The sequence below is a fragment of the Aotus nancymaae genome, unplaced genomic scaffold (genome assembly GCF_030222135.1).
Source record: "Aotus nancymaae isolate 86718 unplaced genomic scaffold, 86718_ANA_hifiasm-v0.15.2.pri h1tg000062l, whole genome shotgun sequence".
NCBI classification, from domain to species: domain Eukaryota; kingdom Metazoa; phylum Chordata; class Mammalia; order Primates; family Aotidae; genus Aotus; species Aotus nancymaae.
Genome location: NW_026988476.1, coordinates 40,214,882 through 40,233,041, shown reverse-complemented (window position 1 = coordinate 40,233,041; position 18,160 = coordinate 40,214,882). Strand labels below are relative to the sequence as shown.

Sequence of the window (18,160 nt, the reverse complement as noted above, 5' to 3'; positions counted from 1 at the left end):
CCAAATAGATCAACTTTCATAATTTTAAAAGTCATCTATTTTCCCTTTGACTCTCGCTTTTAAGTGAAAGTATAATCATTAAATACAATAATATTACAAACCCTCTATCTGTGGTTTTGTTTCCCATGCCTTCAGTTACCCATAGTCAACCACAGTACAAAATATTAAATGAAAAATTCCAGAAATCAATAATTCATAAGTTTTAAATTGCATGCCTTTCTGGGTAGCATGATAAAATCTTGCACCACCCTACTCCATCTGGGACATGAATCATCCCTTTGTACCTACAGTGTATATGCTGCCTGCTCGTTAGTCACTAAGTAGCCACCTTGTTTATCAGATTGAAAATATATAAATATATATATGGTTCAATACTATCTGTGGGTTCAGGCATCCACTGGGGGTATTAGAACATATTTCCATAAATAAGTGAGGACTACCATATAGCAATAAAAAAAAAACTGTACCTAAGTCAACTTTGTTCAACTTAGTACTCAACTATACAAAGGAAATGCATGCTCTGTATCTGTTAAAGTAGAATGGTCATATGATTATTTGTTATTGTCTCTTGGAGCCTTCTTATTTTTCTAGGATGTCTACACAGAAATTAGTACATCCGCAAACTGTCCAGATCCAAGGCATGTAACAATTTTCAGACTACTAAAAATATTAAATAAATAAATATGTATGTGAAGGCAAACTTTTTAAAAAATGTGTTTCAAAAATACCTTTTAAAATGTAAAATTTGTAAACTTCAAAAATTATAGTTGTTTAATGCAAGTGTTCTCTCAATAAACTCTCCTATTCTTAACTCATTGCTTTTAAGATATTTAGATGTTTAGTAGATTCTCTTTTTTTTAAGAATGTAATCATGTCCTTTGCAGCAACATGGATGCAGCTGGAAGCCATTATCCTAAGTGAATTAATGCAAAAACAGAAAATCAAATATCGCTTATTCTCACTTATAAGTGGGAACTGAACAATGGATATATACATGGACATAACAATAAAACAATAGACCCTTGGGACTCCAAAAGCAGGCAGGGATGGCAGGAAGGGAAAGGAATGGGTTGAAAAACTACCTACTCAGTACTATGTTCACTATTTGGGCAACGGGTTCAACAGAAGCCCAAATCCCAGCATTACACAATATGTCCATGTAATAAACCTGCGTATGTACCTCCTAAATCCGAAATTTTTAAAACATTCTTTTAAAAAGTATTCTTTTAAATATTTTAAAAATTAAATATTCTAAAAAATTAAATATTCTTTTAAATATTTTTTAGAAATAAAATTATTCTTTTTAAAGATTTACTATTTTTAGAAACAGAAAATTTTTTACTCTTAACTAGGTCCCATATGCCATTTTAAATGAAGATGCTCAATGATTTCTTCCATAAGAATTAAAAGAAATATTTATATAGACAACCAAGTAGACACCCAAGTAGAAGAAAATTTACAAAAAAAATTAGAAAGAAGTATAAGTGATATATATAATTATATATAATATACACAATATGTATTATAGATAAGTAATATATAATATATGCTATGTATATTATATATAATATATATTGACATATATGATAATATTATTTTTCTTTCCAAGAAGTTAAAATCATTTTATGAATATCTTCATTAATTATTTCAATATTTCTATTTGGCAGGGAATTAACTAATTTTATAGATATAAAAGAGAATAATGATAAATCATCAATTAACATAAACTGCATCTTAAATTGTACAATAACAGCAGTACGCCTTAAATTGTACTAATAGGAAGACCTAGGACCAGAATTCAGTCTCCTATTGGTTCGATGCTCAGACCAAAATGATATTAATGAACCCACACAGATGACTGGACCTAATTCCTCCAACTCATAATTTAAAGACATTCTTGTGGACACTGACATAGTACTTTTTAGAAAAGTTACTTAAAGTTTAGTAAAAAGAATTAAATATGCCAGATGCAGTGGTTCAAGCCTGTAATCTCAGCATTTTGGGAGGCCAAGGCAGACAGATCACATAAGGTCAGGAGTTCAAGATCAGCCTGGCCAACGTGGTGAAATCCCATCTCTGCTAAAAACACAAAAATTAGCCATGCCTGGTGGTGCACACCTATAATCCTAGCTACTCAGGAGGCTAAGGCAGGAGAATCACTTGAACCCAGAAGGCAGAGGTTGCAGTGAGCTGAGATCGCGCCACTGCACTCCAGCCTAGGTGATGGAGTGAGACTCTGTCTCAAAATAAAAAAATAAACAAAGAATTAAATACACTCAAAAGTCAAAATATACACTCAAAAGTCCACACAAGCACACATACACACTGCCCACTACTTTAACTCTCTACAGAATGCCAACAAAATGTTTACAATTTTAACACTTCACACATACTATTCAAAATACCAGTTTACCTCTCTTTTAATAATGGGATCAGGATGATCTAAACATTCAATTATTGTCATCTGGTGTTGAAGAGCCAGAGTAGGATCCTGTTGGATAACATAAGTAAGAGCCTTCAGTCCTAAAAACAAAGACACATTATACAAAGTGAAATGAAACAAACACATAGCAAATTTCAAAAGCTATCTCTGTAATTTCTGTCAAAAGAACCAATCAGCTTACCTAAATATTTTAGATTTATTTTAGGTGACAGGACAAATTTTCCAATGCACTTGGCAGCCTTCTCAAGTAATTCCGATTTAGGATAAATGGAATAGACTGTATGCACACATTCAAACAAAATAGCTAGAGAAAGAAAAATAAAAATGGCAGGTGTCATGGTAAGATATAACAAAAGAACATACTTGTGTAGAACTTGAAATGAAACTAATTGGAAAGTCCATTTTAGTCAAAAATCTTAATTTATGAAATTTTCACAGAAACAAACGCTACTGTTTTCAGGCTTACACAGTTACTAGGATTAGGTTACCACAATACAATTTTTTAAAATTATATTTACTGATAATAATGATGCATTTATTCATGTAACAAGTATTTACTGAACACCTCCTATGTGCCAGGCATGGTTTCAGTATTATGAATATAGCAGTGAAGAAAACAGATGGGAAAAAAAAAACCTGCCCTCAAGGAGCTCACATTCTAATGGAAATATAAATAATACATTCATTATTCCTGTATAAAAATATATTTCCCACACTCCTTTAATGCTTTAAAATGCTTTATTCTCAAATAGCTTCTACCACTTAAATGCCAAAATTGTATATGTAGTTTATTTCAGCATAGTTTATTTCAACATAATCATTTTATAGGATGATCCAATATTTATTTCAAAGATACGGTCACTACTCATAAATCTTTAAACTTCTTCTTTAAAATAACCTCAAAGCATATAAAACAATCTACTGGACATCCTGATAGAATTCAAATTTTATTTTCTGATACAGTCAAAAGTCTGATAACTATGACAGATGATCAAAGTGAATGATCAAAATGGACACTAAAGTTTTTTTCAAATTCTTTGAAAAAGCATGAGTCAAGGAATTGGAGCTCTGCCATAGTTAAAGAAAAATCACTAAGAGACCATTAAGTCCTTTATGGGCTAAGGAATCACAGTATCAGAAGTGTGAACAGTTAGGGTACAGAATCAATACTTAAAAACTGTTCCAGTACAAGCTGAAGCATATCAAGTGTTCTGATACAATCACTCCTTCTCTGTTTCCAAAAGCTTAAAACATAACCAGACATTCTTTTTATGTACAAAATATATTCTGAATATTCAAGTAGCTATGTTTTACACTGTTACCTATCAATTAATGCACAAATAAATTTTATGGAAAAAACTTCCATAAACCTTTTACTTTTTCTTAAATTCACATAGAAAGAAAAAAAAAAAGACAAAAATTTAAAACCACTTCCGTAACAGAGACAGAAAAAAAGAAATATTAATTTTTTTCTTTAAGAAAGGAACAGACTTTAAAGGAAAAACTACAGAGTAAGTTATCTGAACCTAAAGATACTTTGTATATACAGATGCTATGCTATAAAATGTCTTTGTGCTGTGAAAAAAAGTTGGTTTTATGATTTGTGAACTAAACAAACTAAACAAAGAGGGGCTTAGTCAATCAACTAATAAGATAAGGCAGGAATGGAAAGAATTCCACTAAATCCAGCCTTCAGCCTATTTTTATAGGCCTGTGAACTAAGAATAATTTTTACATTTTTAAAAGGCTATAAAAAACAAAACAAAAAACAAAGGAAAATATGCAACAGAAACCTCCATGACCTGAAAAGCCTAAAATTGTTTACTATCTGGCCCTCTTTTCAGAAAAAGTTTGCTGAACTGTTAACTACCATGACAGTCCTAAGATTTCAAATGATGATATTCCATTTTCCATCATAACTCATACATTTTTCATTACAGTTTTCTACCATTAAGAATTCTCTTGCTATCAAATTGTTTTACTAACAAAAGCTGGCTATTACTCAACCAAAATTTAAATGTTTATATTTAGATGCTCATAAGGTTTCTGAGATGCTAATATGGGAAAAAAATAATAGTTCAAAAATTGCACTTATTATTCGTCTCTTTAGGCATAATTGAGCTGAAAATGAATTTAATGGATTTGTAAATTATTTTCTCACCTAGAGCTAAGTCCTTTTATTCTCCAACTCTGCAAATATCTGAGTATAAGTTCATAACTGAAAGAGCTGCCACTCTGCTGTCTCCTCTCTGTGGAGGTGAACTAAAATACAACTGAGAATTTTTTCTTTTTTGAGATGGAGTATGCAACCTCCATCTCCCAGGTTCAAGTGATTCTCCTGCCTCAGCCTCCAAGTAGCTGGCAGTATAGGCGTGTACCAATATGACCAGCTAATTTTTGTATTTTTAGTAGAGATGGGGTTTCACCATGATGGCCAGGCTGGTTTTGAACTCCTGACCTCAAGTGATCCACCCAACACAGCCGCCCAAAGTGCTGGGATTACAGGCATGAGCCACCATGCCTGGCCACACAGTGGCTCATGCCTGTAATCCCAGCACTTCGGGACTAAACTTAAAAACACAACACAGAACTTGGTTACTCTTTAGTACTCTTGGTTATCCTCTTAGTACTAATTCAAATACTACAAAGTAAATATTATTAAATTAAAAATTAATAACGTTCTACCATTCATGACACTGCAGTTTCATCATAGGTATTTTGGGTTGGATTATGTACGCTCAAATAAAACGTGAAGTTCTTCTGACACCTTATCCCTCAGAAGAGTTTACTTTCACTTTAATTAAGTTAAATAAGTATCTACTGCCACTATTCTGGCAGGAGAGAGGGGGGTATCACCCAGTGAGAATGGAATCCAGGCTCTCTATTCTGCCTCCTTTGATACCTGGGGATGGAGAGGCTCCTGGTTATTGTTGAGGGGAGTATCCACTGATTCTACCCTGCCCGGGAGAAAGAGGGGTACCTCATTACCGCTCCCTTTGTGGCCTCCAGTGACACCATGAGGGAGTGGCCTCATTATCGCTGATCGGGGTGGAAGTTCCAACTGTCCACCAGGTTTTCTCTAACACCTCCATCTCTGAACCCTGGCCACAAAGAGGGAAAGGGTAGCTCATTACTCCCTACTCCCAGATGGGTAAAATCCAGACTTCCCAAGTCACCTCCACTGACAGTGTAAGAAAGGAGCCTTCCTTATCATCTGGCACCAATGAAATTCCAGCTTCCTCTTGGGCTTCTGTCACCACTCTCAGGGGGGTCAGGAAGGGTGTTTTGGGGCACCTCTTTATACCTGGTGAGGATGGAAATCCTAGCTTTTCACTTAGCCTTTGCCAGAGGGGATGGGTCCACAGTTTTTTCCTGTGTAGTGCTTGGATGGAACAGAGGCATTACTGTCTAAAAGTTTTCTACCTTGCTAATTTTTTTCTTTTTGGTCCTTTGGTGAGAGAGGGCAGGCTTTTCTTGGGGTGTTTTTATCTGTGTCTGTTGGCATTTCCAGACTGCTGGCTCTTCAGTATCCAGTCTGGGGTAACTGAGGCAAAAAGAAAATCCAGGGTACACACCACTACGTCTGTTTCTTTCCTTGTGTCGTGAGGTCTCTAACCAGCCTGATTTTTTTCTCCACTTTCTTGAGTCTTATGTTTCTTATACATAGTATCCAAGGGTTTTAGGTGAAGTTAGTGAGAAAAAAAAAAAGGGAAAAGTACTTCTACCTACCTACTTTTGATGGTTTTCTCCTTCGTACTCCATTTTATACAATTTTCAATTTACTAATTTACTAAAAATTACATTCTCATGCTATCAGTACCTTATCCAGAAAGCCTGCCATACCTTCAGATTTATAAAGTCCAAACTCATTTGGCTGTCATGAGAGGTCCTACACAATATGGCCCTTCCACTGCTCCCCACCATGAATTATCCTTTCAGAATGGTGAGACATTGTTCTCTGAAACTGTATTTAAACAGCCCCATGTCTACACCTTCTCTCATGTTCTCTCTACCTAAAAGCCCCTTCAACCTCCCTTCTGCCTATCTAAATCTTACCTACCTTTCAGGGTCCTATCGAATCAATAAATGTGTGCCCTCAGGCCCTTAATAATCTCTACTTCCTCTGAACTCCTATAATACTTATTCCCTGAATCATCCCTTCACATTCTGCCTTACACTGGTATTAAGCTTTCATGAACAAGTTATCTTTCCACTATATTATAAACTTCTTAAAGAGAGAGGTTACAAATACTTTTTCATACCCTATACACCACTTTATATAATGCCTGGCACATAGCAGATACTCAATAAATGTCTTTAATGTAATTTATTTCTTGATTAGACACTAAATTGTAATAATAGAGCTTCCATAAAAATAGGATATAGAAAGAATTAATACTGAAACCCACTTGGATAACTCATAAAGTAAATAACTTTATCTTCCTTTAATTCAATTAAAGCATATTACTTATTAACAAAGTGCCAGCTACTGAGATATGCTGGTTAATAAGAGAGACACTGTCCCTGCCCTTATGAGGTTTACAATTAAAATTAATATTCTTAAGCAGTAAAATATCTATATCAGGATTGCTAGAGAATACTCTACCACTGATATAATCAATATAAGTTATAAACTATATCAATACAGATATAGGGAAAAGCTTCACCATGAAAAGCTAAACAAAGGAAATGAAACAATAGAAACTATGAGGTTTCTGTAGCAAGGTGAAACACTGCTGATGTTGGTTCAAGCAATTTTTTTTTTGAAGACAGAGTCTTGCTCTGTAGCCCAGGCTGGAGTGCCATGTTGTGATCTCAGCTTACTGCAACCTCTGTCTCCTGGGTCTCAGTTCAAGCAATTCTCCTGCCTCAGCTTCCCGAGTAGCTGGGATTACAGGAATGTGCCACCATGCCCAGCTAATATTTGTATTTTTAGTAGAGACGGGATTTCACTATGTTGGCCAGGCTGGTCTTGAACTCGAACTCCTGACCTAGTGATCTGCCCGCCTCAGCCTCCCAAGGTGCTAGGATTACAGGTGTGAGCCACTGCACTCCGCCAAGCAATCTTAATAAAAAGGTCCTACTGAAAATATTAAAAGACATTTTCTCAGATATACAGTATTCTCCAAATCAAAAGGAACAGGTAACAGTGGTTATCCCCCGGAAAGGGAACTGGGTGGTGGGTGTTAAGGGTGGAAAGGACACTTACTGTTCATTGTATACCCTTTTGTACCTTTTGAATTTTGACCCATGTGCATATATTACCTATTCAAAAAAATAAAAAAATTAAAGCTGAAATGTCAATTTAAAAAAAAAAAACTTTCTGCAAGGAAAAAAAAAAGCAGATTTTTAACTGAATTTTAAGCAGAATTTCTTGAAAGACTTTCAAATCCTTAAACTGGGCACTGGTTATGTTACAAACAAAGCATTTTAACTTACTTTAACTTACTGGAAAAATTCTGACACTTTTCTAGATCTTCTCAGAACATTACCTGCTTCAGTAAGGGTCAGCCACATCTGTGGCTCCTTACTCTCACTGCATAGCAGAAACCTATATAATATCAACTGTTTATTATACTTACATACTCATAAGGACAAGGCCTGTGTCTACCTTATTCTTCCCTTTACCTCCCACACTTAGCATGGGGAAATACATTAAGTCAATCAACTCTTTCCTCAGTCCACACCTAGTTTAAAACAAAATCAAGTTTTTGTTTCACAGGCACTCAATAAATGCTGGCTGAACAAATTAATAAAGCATACTTATTGCCTTAATTACCATTCATATATGCAAAACATAAATCTATCCTTCAAAGTTTACTATAACAATTTACTACCATGTGCATTATTTTTCTTATATTAGTCTCATACACACAATCCTTTCTCCTTATTCGAACTGCATCTTTGTCAAGTACTTTTTATTTCAGTTAAACTAATTCAAATTCTGTACTCCAGTCTAACCTATGCTTCTACAACCATTGTTCTTAAAGATCCACAGGTTAGGCCGGGTGCGGTGGCTCACGCTTGTAATCCCAGCACTTTGGGAGGCTGAGGCGGGTGGATCACGAGGTCAAGAGATCGAGACCATCCTGGCCAACATGGTGAAACCCTGTCTCTACTAAAAATACAAAAAATTAGCCAGACGTGGTGGCACATGCCTGTAATCCCAGCTACTTGGGAGGCTGAGACAGGAGAATCGCTTGAACCCAGGAGCCAGAGGTTGCGGTGAGCCAAGAATGCGCCATTGCACTCCAGCCTGGGCAACAAGAGAGAAACTCCGTCTCAAAAAAAAAAAAAAAAAGATCCACAGTTAACTAACTGAAAGAAAAAGTAATGCTTTTCATCTCCTACTTCATGGTATTTTGCCAGATTAAGAAATGACTTCTCATTTGAGTTACACCTCTCAGTGCCTACTGCTTTCTTCCAGAGCATGCAAAATTCAAACTATTCTACTTCTACATTTTAAATAGCTCCAAAAATCTCAATTTCCTCACTGAGCTCTCTCAGGCTGATCAAAAAGAATAGCTCCTCCCTCTGGCTGTTAAAATTGGAAGTTTTTTTGGTTACTTTCTCAGTTTTCTCCCCTCTTCCCCCAACTTACTCTTATCTCCTATTACTAATTTTTAAATTGTCTCTCTACAAAATAGTACACTATTATTCTACATCTATATATTCCTATCTATATCCTATTCATCCTTCAGATGTCTTCACAGATATTACTTTCTCAGGAAAACCTTCTTTTTTTTTTTTTTTTTTTTTTTTGAGACAGAATTTCGCTCTTGGTGCCCAGGATGGAGTGCAATGGCGCGATCTCGGCTCACCGCAACCCCCGCCTCCTGGGTTCAGGCAATTCTCCTGCCTCAGCCTCCTGAGTAGCTGGGATTACAGCATGCGCCACCATGCCCAGCTAATTTTTTGTATTTTTAGTAGAGAGGGGGTTTCACCATGTTGACCAGGATGGTCTCGATCTCTTGACCTCGTGATCCGCCCGCCTCAGTCTCCCAAAGTACTGGGATTACAGGCGTGAGCCACCGTGCTCGGCCCGAAAACCTTCTTTATTCTTCCCCTCACCTAAGACTAGCTGCTATATTCTACCACACCCTACAATTCTCTTTTGTAATACTAACAACATCTATCGCTATCCATTCATCTAGTTTATAAGCCCCATAATAATGTTTTATTCACTGCTGTATTCTTTTTTTTTTTAGATGGATTTCGCTCTTAGTGCCCAGGCTGGAGTGCAATGGCATGATCTCAGCTCCCTGCAATCTCCGACTCCCAGGTTCAAGCGATTCTGCTGCCTCAGTCTCCTGAGTAGCTGGGAACACAGGCATGCTCCACCACAACCGGCTAATTTTGTATTTTTAGTAGAGGCAGCATTTATCCATGTTACTCAGGCTGGTCTTGAACCCCCAACCTCGGGTGATCTGCCCCACCTTGGCCTCCCAAAGTGCTAGGATTACAGGCATAAGCCACCACACCCAGCCTTCACTGCTGTATTCTAATTATCTGGCATAGGGCCTGACAAATAACAGAAATTTAATAAGATATCTGACAACTAGTCAATTCCTTTATTTTAGAACTGTCTTTGAATACTGTAAATTTTTACCAAGTATGGAACAATCTATGGAGTTATCTTCACAATCAGTTAGATACTTGATATGTGTTTTCAATACAGACAATTATAATAATAAACTTAGGTCAAAACTTAGAACATTCCATGAGTTCAAATTACTCCTATCTATATCAGTAATTAAATGCTTACATTGAAAAAATAATAACCCAAAGAACTATCTTAAAATCAATGTACAAAATTCCACTGGAATTTATAGTATTCTAACACAGATATAACTGCAAACTAAAAAACACTGTCAGCCATTAGAGTAACATTTACATATATTACCTACCATATGTGACATTGTGATTTAACTCGGCTCTTCGTAGGGATTCATCAAGAACATCATACATTAATTCACTTGTCCTGTTTAAAAGATATTTTATTTGCAGTAGATTTATAGTATTCTAACCCAATAAAACATAGTTTTTCAAACTTCTCTTTAAAACTGAGGATCTACAGAAGAGAAGTGAAAGAAATTCATTTTATGATGAAGTTATAGAAATTTCACTTCTTAAAAGATCTGCTCTTTTTCATGAGCTGAACTTCCTACTTTATCAAAGTTGACTAGTTAGCCAATGAGATATGTATGTCAATCAACTCTTTCCTCACTGTGCCTAGTTTACAAACCAAGTTTTTATTTGGTTGGACACACTACATTTTATGATTTCCTTTCAACAGAATATTTCTATCTAAGTTACTCTAGTAACACTTCATATATCCATATTCCAGTTAGTATATTATCTGTATTTTAACCAAATACTATTAAAAAGTATTCAAATACTAGTCTTTCCTTGAGCACAAACCAGGTTCTTCAGAAAGAAAATTTTTACTTACATTTACATAAAATATAAAAAAAGATATATTGTGGGTTTGTACCATTCATATGTCTTTATGGTCACTGATTACCGTAACAATAACTGTGACGAGGTAGATACTGTAAAAAAAAAAAAAAAAGTGCAGTGCTTATGGAGCCCTAGCACTCTGCCTCCACACTTGTTAGAGAAACAAACTCTCCAAGAAGCCAGTGTGAAAAAACTATAGCTTCTCAGCTGGTATTTTGCATGTTTTACAAATTCAAAAAGCACTAACAGAAAAAAAAAATACCAGCAACATAGGATATGTCAGTGGTCTTGCAGAGAAACTGTGTCATAAAATAAACAACAATATCAAAATACTTTGGGCTATATAACATTATATCTCTTTCAAAAAATGTTTTTTCCAAATATACAGCTAGAAAGTTCAATGTTAAGTGCATGTATTTTTAATCTGTCTTAACTGAAGTATAAACATCCAATAATAGGAATCCAGAACCACATTCTAAATCCTTTGTTTTATTGTATAAACATTTCTTCCTCAGAAGATAACCATACAGCAGATATTATCAATTCTTCCCTGCCACCCCCCTCCCAAAAATTCGGTAATATTGTACCTAGATTATAGTTTCTCAATTTTAAAAGCTAATATCTGGCATGAGTCATAATTAACCACATGAAATAAAGAAACATTTGTGAAAAAGATCAAGCTAAATGCTAATCATCTAAGAAGCACAATGCTACAAAACACAAGAAAGTATTCAAAGAGATATAAAAGACCATAAATATAACAGACCTTTCCAGTAAATTGGTTTTTTCAATTAAATACTTTAGAATATGGTTATAACTTAATTTTTTACTTTGCTACATTAATAATGTCCTACAAAATATAAGATTTATGATAAAATCTCATTAGAGTTGGTACAAAAAAGAGAAAACATTCTAATGTTCCATAATATTATAAGAAAGTTCCACTCTATTCATAACTCAGCCTAATTACTAGTCACCTGAGTGCTGTGAAGGTAAGGACTAGCTTACTCATCTCTGTGTGTATGTATTATCCAAATTTATCCACAAAGGCAAGAAAAAGGAAGATAGTTGATAAATTTAATAAATAAATTCACTGAATGCCTCTCAAGTTACTGCCTGATAATAATGGATGGCATTAAGTCTTTTTAGACAAGTAAGATCTGATGCATTAATATAAAATTCATGGTTTTAAAACATAATTCCAGTCATCTCCAACTACAGCTCCATGTTAGGATAGGGTGACATGATATAAAATAAAATATAATTAAGACAATGATTTCTAATGTGTGTGCCTGCTCCATCACCTTAGGTTTTTACTCCAAGTTTCAATCAGGAGTTGAGATTCATAAACACATAAAAAAGTAACACTGTAATACCAAGAGTGAAGTAGCTCAATTACTGCTAGTCAGGAGCTCACAGGCAAATGGATTCTGAGATGAAGTTGATTTCTGGGAGCAAAAGCCTAAAGAATGGTCCCTTTGTAAAGCTAGGATAAAGAGTCAGAATACAAAGGTACCCTACTACATAAAAGGGAAACAATATTCCTAAAATCAGAACACTAATTAGCAAACATTTTCTTAAGACAGAAACATATCAGGAACTCTAGCGAAGGTCCTTGCTCTCAAGGGAACTAAAATCTTAAGACTTGCTCTCAAGCAATTCAGAAACAGTTTTTTAAATAAAAATATGTATGTACACATGCAAATGCACACATGTGCACCCACACAGAGAATGAGAATGATACAATCAATGCAAATAAATTAAGGATTCTAGGTGCAGGGTATAAGGGAGCTCCTTGTACTGTCCTTGGAACTTTGAAAGTTTGTCAGTTTGAAAAAGTATGGCAAAATTGAGGCCGGTGCGGTGGCTCATGCCTATAATCCCAGCACTTTGGAAGGCTGAGGCGGGTGGATCACCTGAGGTCAGGAGTTCGAGACTAGCCTGGCCAACATGGTAAACCCATTTCTATTAAAAATATAAAAATTAACTGGGCATGGTGGCACACGCCTGTATCCCAGCTACTTGGGAGACTGAGGTGGGAAAATCTCTTGAATCTGAGAGACGGAGGTTGCAGTGAGCCAAGATCTTGCCACCGCACTCCAGCCTAGGTGACGGAGCAAGACTTAGTCTCAGGAAAAAAAAAGGCAAAATTGAAAAAAGAAAATATATACACACACACATATATATAGTTGGAAACATACACGTGAAAAGTTTAAGTTTTTGGCTAAAAGAATAATTAAGGGGTCAGGCCAGTGGCTCACGCCTGTAATCCCAGCACTTTGGGAGGCCGAGGCGGGTGGATCACGAGGTCAAGAGATCGAGACCATCCTGGTCAACATGGTGAAACCTCGTCTCTACTAAAAATACAAAAAATTAGCTGGGCATGGTGGCGCGTGCCTGTAATCCCAGCTACTCATGAGGCTGAGGCAGGAGAATTGCCTGAACCCAGGAGGCGGAGGTTGCAGTGAGCCGAGATCGCACCACTGCACTCCATCCTGGGTAACAAGAGCGAAACTCCGTCTCAAAAAAAAAAAAAAAAAGAATAATTAAGGTAAATGAATTAAAAAGGTGACACACTCACATCCAGCTAGTGACAAACTATAGCCCACAGGCCTAATCTGGCCAGATGCCTAGTTTTGTATGGCTTCAAGCTAAGAAGAGATTTTATATTTTGAAATAGTTGGAAAAAAATTAAAAGAATAATACTTCATGATGTTCCAATTATATGAGATTCAAGTTTTAATGTCCATAAAAAGGCTTCTTTTAAATACAGCCTTGCTCACTCATTTATGTTCTATCTGTGGCTGCTTTCATGCTATAATAGCAGAGTTGAATACATGCAAAAGACAACATATGGCCCACAAAGCCTAAAATATTTATTATCTGGCCCTTTGCAGAAAAAGTTACCTGACCCCTGAACTAGAACAATCACGAAAGCTTCACAGAGGAGATGGTATTTCATAGGTACCTTTCATGAAGGGTAAAATTAGGATAAGGAGAGAGCCAGGATTATCCCAGCAACCTGAAAGCATTTATGTGCTTCTTACAATGGCTAATTTTATCACTATTAAGCCAATTAAACACTGGAAGAATCTGGTTTATCATTAAACCACTAGGTAACTAAAGTCTAAGCCTATCTTCTGATATGGGGTCATTAAGCAAACTTACTGAGAATAGTTTACCTTTGATCATCTTTTCCTAGAAGTCCTAGTATTCTCAAGAGCTGAATTTGTAACCATGGTGCTGGCACACTGTGGTAATTGAAATCTACTGGGAGCTTTCCTCCAACTACTTGCTTCAAAATGGTTACAAAACTCCCAGTCAAGTCTTTATATCCAGACGAATTCTCCTACATCCACCCCCCCAAAAAAAAAAAAACTTTGTTAGTAATGTCTTATTAAATATAGATAGAGCTGGGTGAAATGTCATATAGAACCTAACTTAATACATGCTTAAGTTTATGTTCATATTTAATGAAAGTACTCTAATACGTATAATTTCTTCCATGATAAAATTCCTCTGGCTAATGAACCAAAGCTGAATCAACCCAGAAAAGTTTCCACCATTCCCTACATTTTCCCACATACAGTTTAATCACATTTCAAAAGTTCTTATAATTATATCTTAGATAGAATCCTTAATAGCCAATACCAGCAATTAAAACAAAAAGTAAAAAGAAATGGCATACTGCAAAAGGACAGTAATACCTCTGCTTTGGATGAAAATCAAGGCCTGTTTGCAATCTCTGAACTCTGTTTCCAAAAGACTTCACATGCAAATGAGTTAAATTCGTTCTGGGTAGAAGAGCACAGCCAAGACTATTTAAACATTAAAAGTCCCCAAAATCAGTATGCCTGCCAATTAAAAATTAATTAGCCATTCAGTACCTAAAAATATTTGTTTCTGAAGGAGTATGCCTTGATTATCTATCTGAGTAATCTTTTGGACTGGGGAAATTAGATACATACTCCTTAAAAGAAACATTAGATTCTTTATTCTAATATTCTAAATTTTTATTATGTATCAAGGGCAAATTTTTAAAAGGGAAATAAGGTTCTTTCAAATTTTACAAAATGTTAGGGAAAAAATAAAATTTACTATTGAATATCTATTTAAACTGTACTATTTTAAAACACAATACATAAAAAACAATATAACTTTTAATGAGTTCAACAGTATATTTTATTTTGTTATAATAGGTGCCATGAAATTTGTTGCAAATATGTATATTTGAACACAAATGGTTTCAGGCAATACGCTAAGGCTGAATTAGTATAAATCCATCATTGCCATTGAGAAAAGTGTTTTACTATAGCATTCAATCCTTTTTCCTCATATGGTACGGTTATCAATATATGGAGTCAACACTACAGTCTGTAGCTTGCACAACCCCCACTGATTCTCCTTATTTCTATAAACTGTTATGCATCCCACGAAGCTATATAAAAGAGAATTACTCCTTGAGAAAACACAAATCTGCAAACTTAAGACAACTTACATAGCTACCATTTTCCCATACCTGTTTAGTAACATCAAAAAATTTTAGGCACTAAAAAAAAAAACTAATCCTGTAATGTGCCTACAACTCATGTTATCAACAACTTGCAAAATTACCAATTAAAAATAAATAATGAAATCATAAAATGTTAACTAAGCATTTTACCAAAATAACAAAGTTTCCTTTTAATTCCATAACTGTATTTTTCTAATGGTAACTACTCAGTACTTGCTAAAACCTCCAACTTACCTTAATCATTCTAAGGTATATATGCAAGGAAGCAGCCATGACTCCAACATCTCTGTCACAAAGTGCTTTCCGAAACTTAATATGAATATGTTGTACTTGATTAGGAGCAATGAGATGGAATTTGTATAATGCCAGAACAGCTTTTCTTCGTATAATCTCCCTGAAGACAAAAAATGAAATCTAAACAAGACAATCTGAATCTTCGAGTATTTACTTTGAAAGATTATGGGCCAGCTGATTTCAAAATACTGACTCATTATCTTAATCTACAAAGAAAGAGAGAATCATACATTTGCCATTATTTTCTAATATACAAAATTATAAAAGTGATTACCTCTAAGAAGTAAGGTCTCAAAACTTTAACTGCCCATATTATATATGTATCCAGTTAGGGAATTTTTTTTTTGTAACAAGCATATAATACTTTTGAGATACAAAAAAAACAAGAAAAATAAATTTTATTTTTAAAAGACATATCTCTAAAAATTAAAAAAAGTCAACAGTAAGTTTAAGTAAGTAATAGGTAATTTCAGCTAGTAATATTAAAGTCTCTTTATTAATATTAAAAAATCTTTGGCCTGTAATCCCAGCACTTTGGGAGGCCAAGGTGGATGGATCACTTGAAGACAGGAGTTAAAAATGATCCTGGCCAACATGGCGAAATGCTGTTTTTCCTACAAATACAAAAATTAGCCAGGTGTGGTAGTGCACACCTGTAGTCTCAGCTACTTGGGTAACTGAGGCACAAGAATCGCTTGAACCTGGGAGGCAGAAGTTGCAGTGAGCCAAGATGGTGCCACCATACTACAGTCTGGGTGACAGAGCAAGACTGTCTCAAAAAAAGAGAAAGAAAAGAAAAAACTCATTAACATTTTCATTCTAAAATAGCTTTCTATTTTATTTTTATTATTATTTTTTTAATCACTGGATAGCAGACTCCAAATACTCTGGAGGACAGAGGGAAGGAATACAAGGACACACATGGAATAAAAAGATGTTACTCCTTGCCTTGCCTGGTTAATCTGTTTCAAAACCTAATGATCATAAAGAGGAAAAGTATATACTAGTCTTGTACTTCATCTGTAGCAGATTACTAGCACACAGAAATAAAAATAAAGAAATGCCATCCTATGTTCATGATGTAGTTTCCAAGGAAGCTTCTTCCTTGTTAATTGTCTATTTCTACATATCTCTTATTTGCAGACTATGCTGGCAGGGCTCAGAACAGCAGCAAACATCACAAAAGTGAATTATTTACTTTTAGGGTTCCTTAACAGATACTTCTATTATAGAATTTCAAGACTCAATGCAATCTTTTGTGGAAACTCAAAAACAACTTTTATAAGATTCTTAATAAATGGTCATAGAAATTCCATTAATAAACAACTCTTATCTTCCTAGGCAAGCTATGCCATGATGGAAAACTATTTTCACAAAAAGAAAAAAAAAAGGAAAGCCAGATTAACGACAGATTTACTATTAGTATTAATACTGTAGTGAATGCAAGCCACATCCCAATGTATTGTCATTGGGTGTTAACTGACATTAATTCTGTGAAAGAATAGGTAAATGAGGTGAGGAAAAAAGAAACACAAACTCAGAATAGGCCCAGGAATCCACAGGCCTGGCCTCAAGTGGTGGTAGGTACTTACAGAAGATAAGAGACCTAGATTCAGGCTGTGGGGTTGCTATGCTGAAATACAGTGTGGGACTCAAAAGTTGAATTTGAGCCTTGTTTCACATATTCTTTGTGACATCTACTGGCTTACCTATACCTCTGCCCCATATTCTTCAGCTCTTTACTCCCAAGCATGGGGCTAAGTATGGCCATAACTGCAGAAGCAGAGTTTCAAAAAGTCTAAACTCTAGCCAGGACTTTAAATTAGACCAAATAGGAAGCAATAAAGAAAAAAATGAAAAGGGACCTTTCAATTCTCAGAGGGATCTGATACAAACTGTCGGTAAGTAAAGTCACCACAAAAGTGGTGGTAAGCAAAAGTTAACTAAAAATATGCTGCTGCTATAATTAGATTACCATAAAAATATCTTTTAAAAAGCTAATATTGGCCAGGTGCAGTGGCTCAGCCTGTAATCCCAGCACTTTGGGAGGCCGAGGCGGGAGGATCACAAGGTCAGGAGTTCGAGACCAGCCTGGCCAACCTAGTGAAATGCTGTCTCTACCAAAAGAAATACAAAAATTAGCTGGGCAGGGTGGCATGCACCTGTAATCCCAGCTACTCTGGAGGCTGAGGCAGAATTGCTTGAACCCAGGAGGTGGAGGTTGCAGTGAGCCGAGATCGTGTCACTGTACTTCAGCCTGGTCCACAGAGCAAAACACTCTGTCTCAAAAAAGAAAAAGTTAATATTTTATTTCTTTTTTAATTGTCTATAATTATCCTTTGTTCTAAACACAGATATGACATATAATACATAAAAAGTCTGAAAGATCTATGAAGCTATTCTATAATTCTTAGTAAAAGCTATCATTTTAGCTGGAAGATTCATGATCC

General features: G+C 35.4%; 1 protein-coding gene across 3 annotated transcripts in view; it reads right to left on the bottom strand.

Moving 5' to 3' along the window:
* Positions 1-18,160, bottom strand: part of AP4E1 (adaptor related protein complex 4 subunit epsilon 1) — a 98,292-nt gene that overhangs the window by 64,572 nt on the left and 15,560 nt on the right. For all 3 annotated transcript variants that reach the window (XM_012442378.2, XM_064365673.1, XM_064365674.1), the window contains 5 exons: positions 15,651-15,810; positions 14,086-14,252; positions 10,351-10,424; positions 2,625-2,747; positions 2,414-2,523 (listed from right to left, as the gene is read on the bottom strand). In XM_012442378.2, the coding sequence (XP_012297801.2) occupies positions 2,414-2,523; positions 2,625-2,747; positions 10,351-10,424; positions 14,086-14,252; positions 15,651-15,810 (634 nt within the window). The remainder of the gene's footprint in view (positions 1-2,413; positions 2,524-2,624; positions 2,748-10,350; positions 10,425-14,085; positions 14,253-15,650; positions 15,811-18,160) is intronic.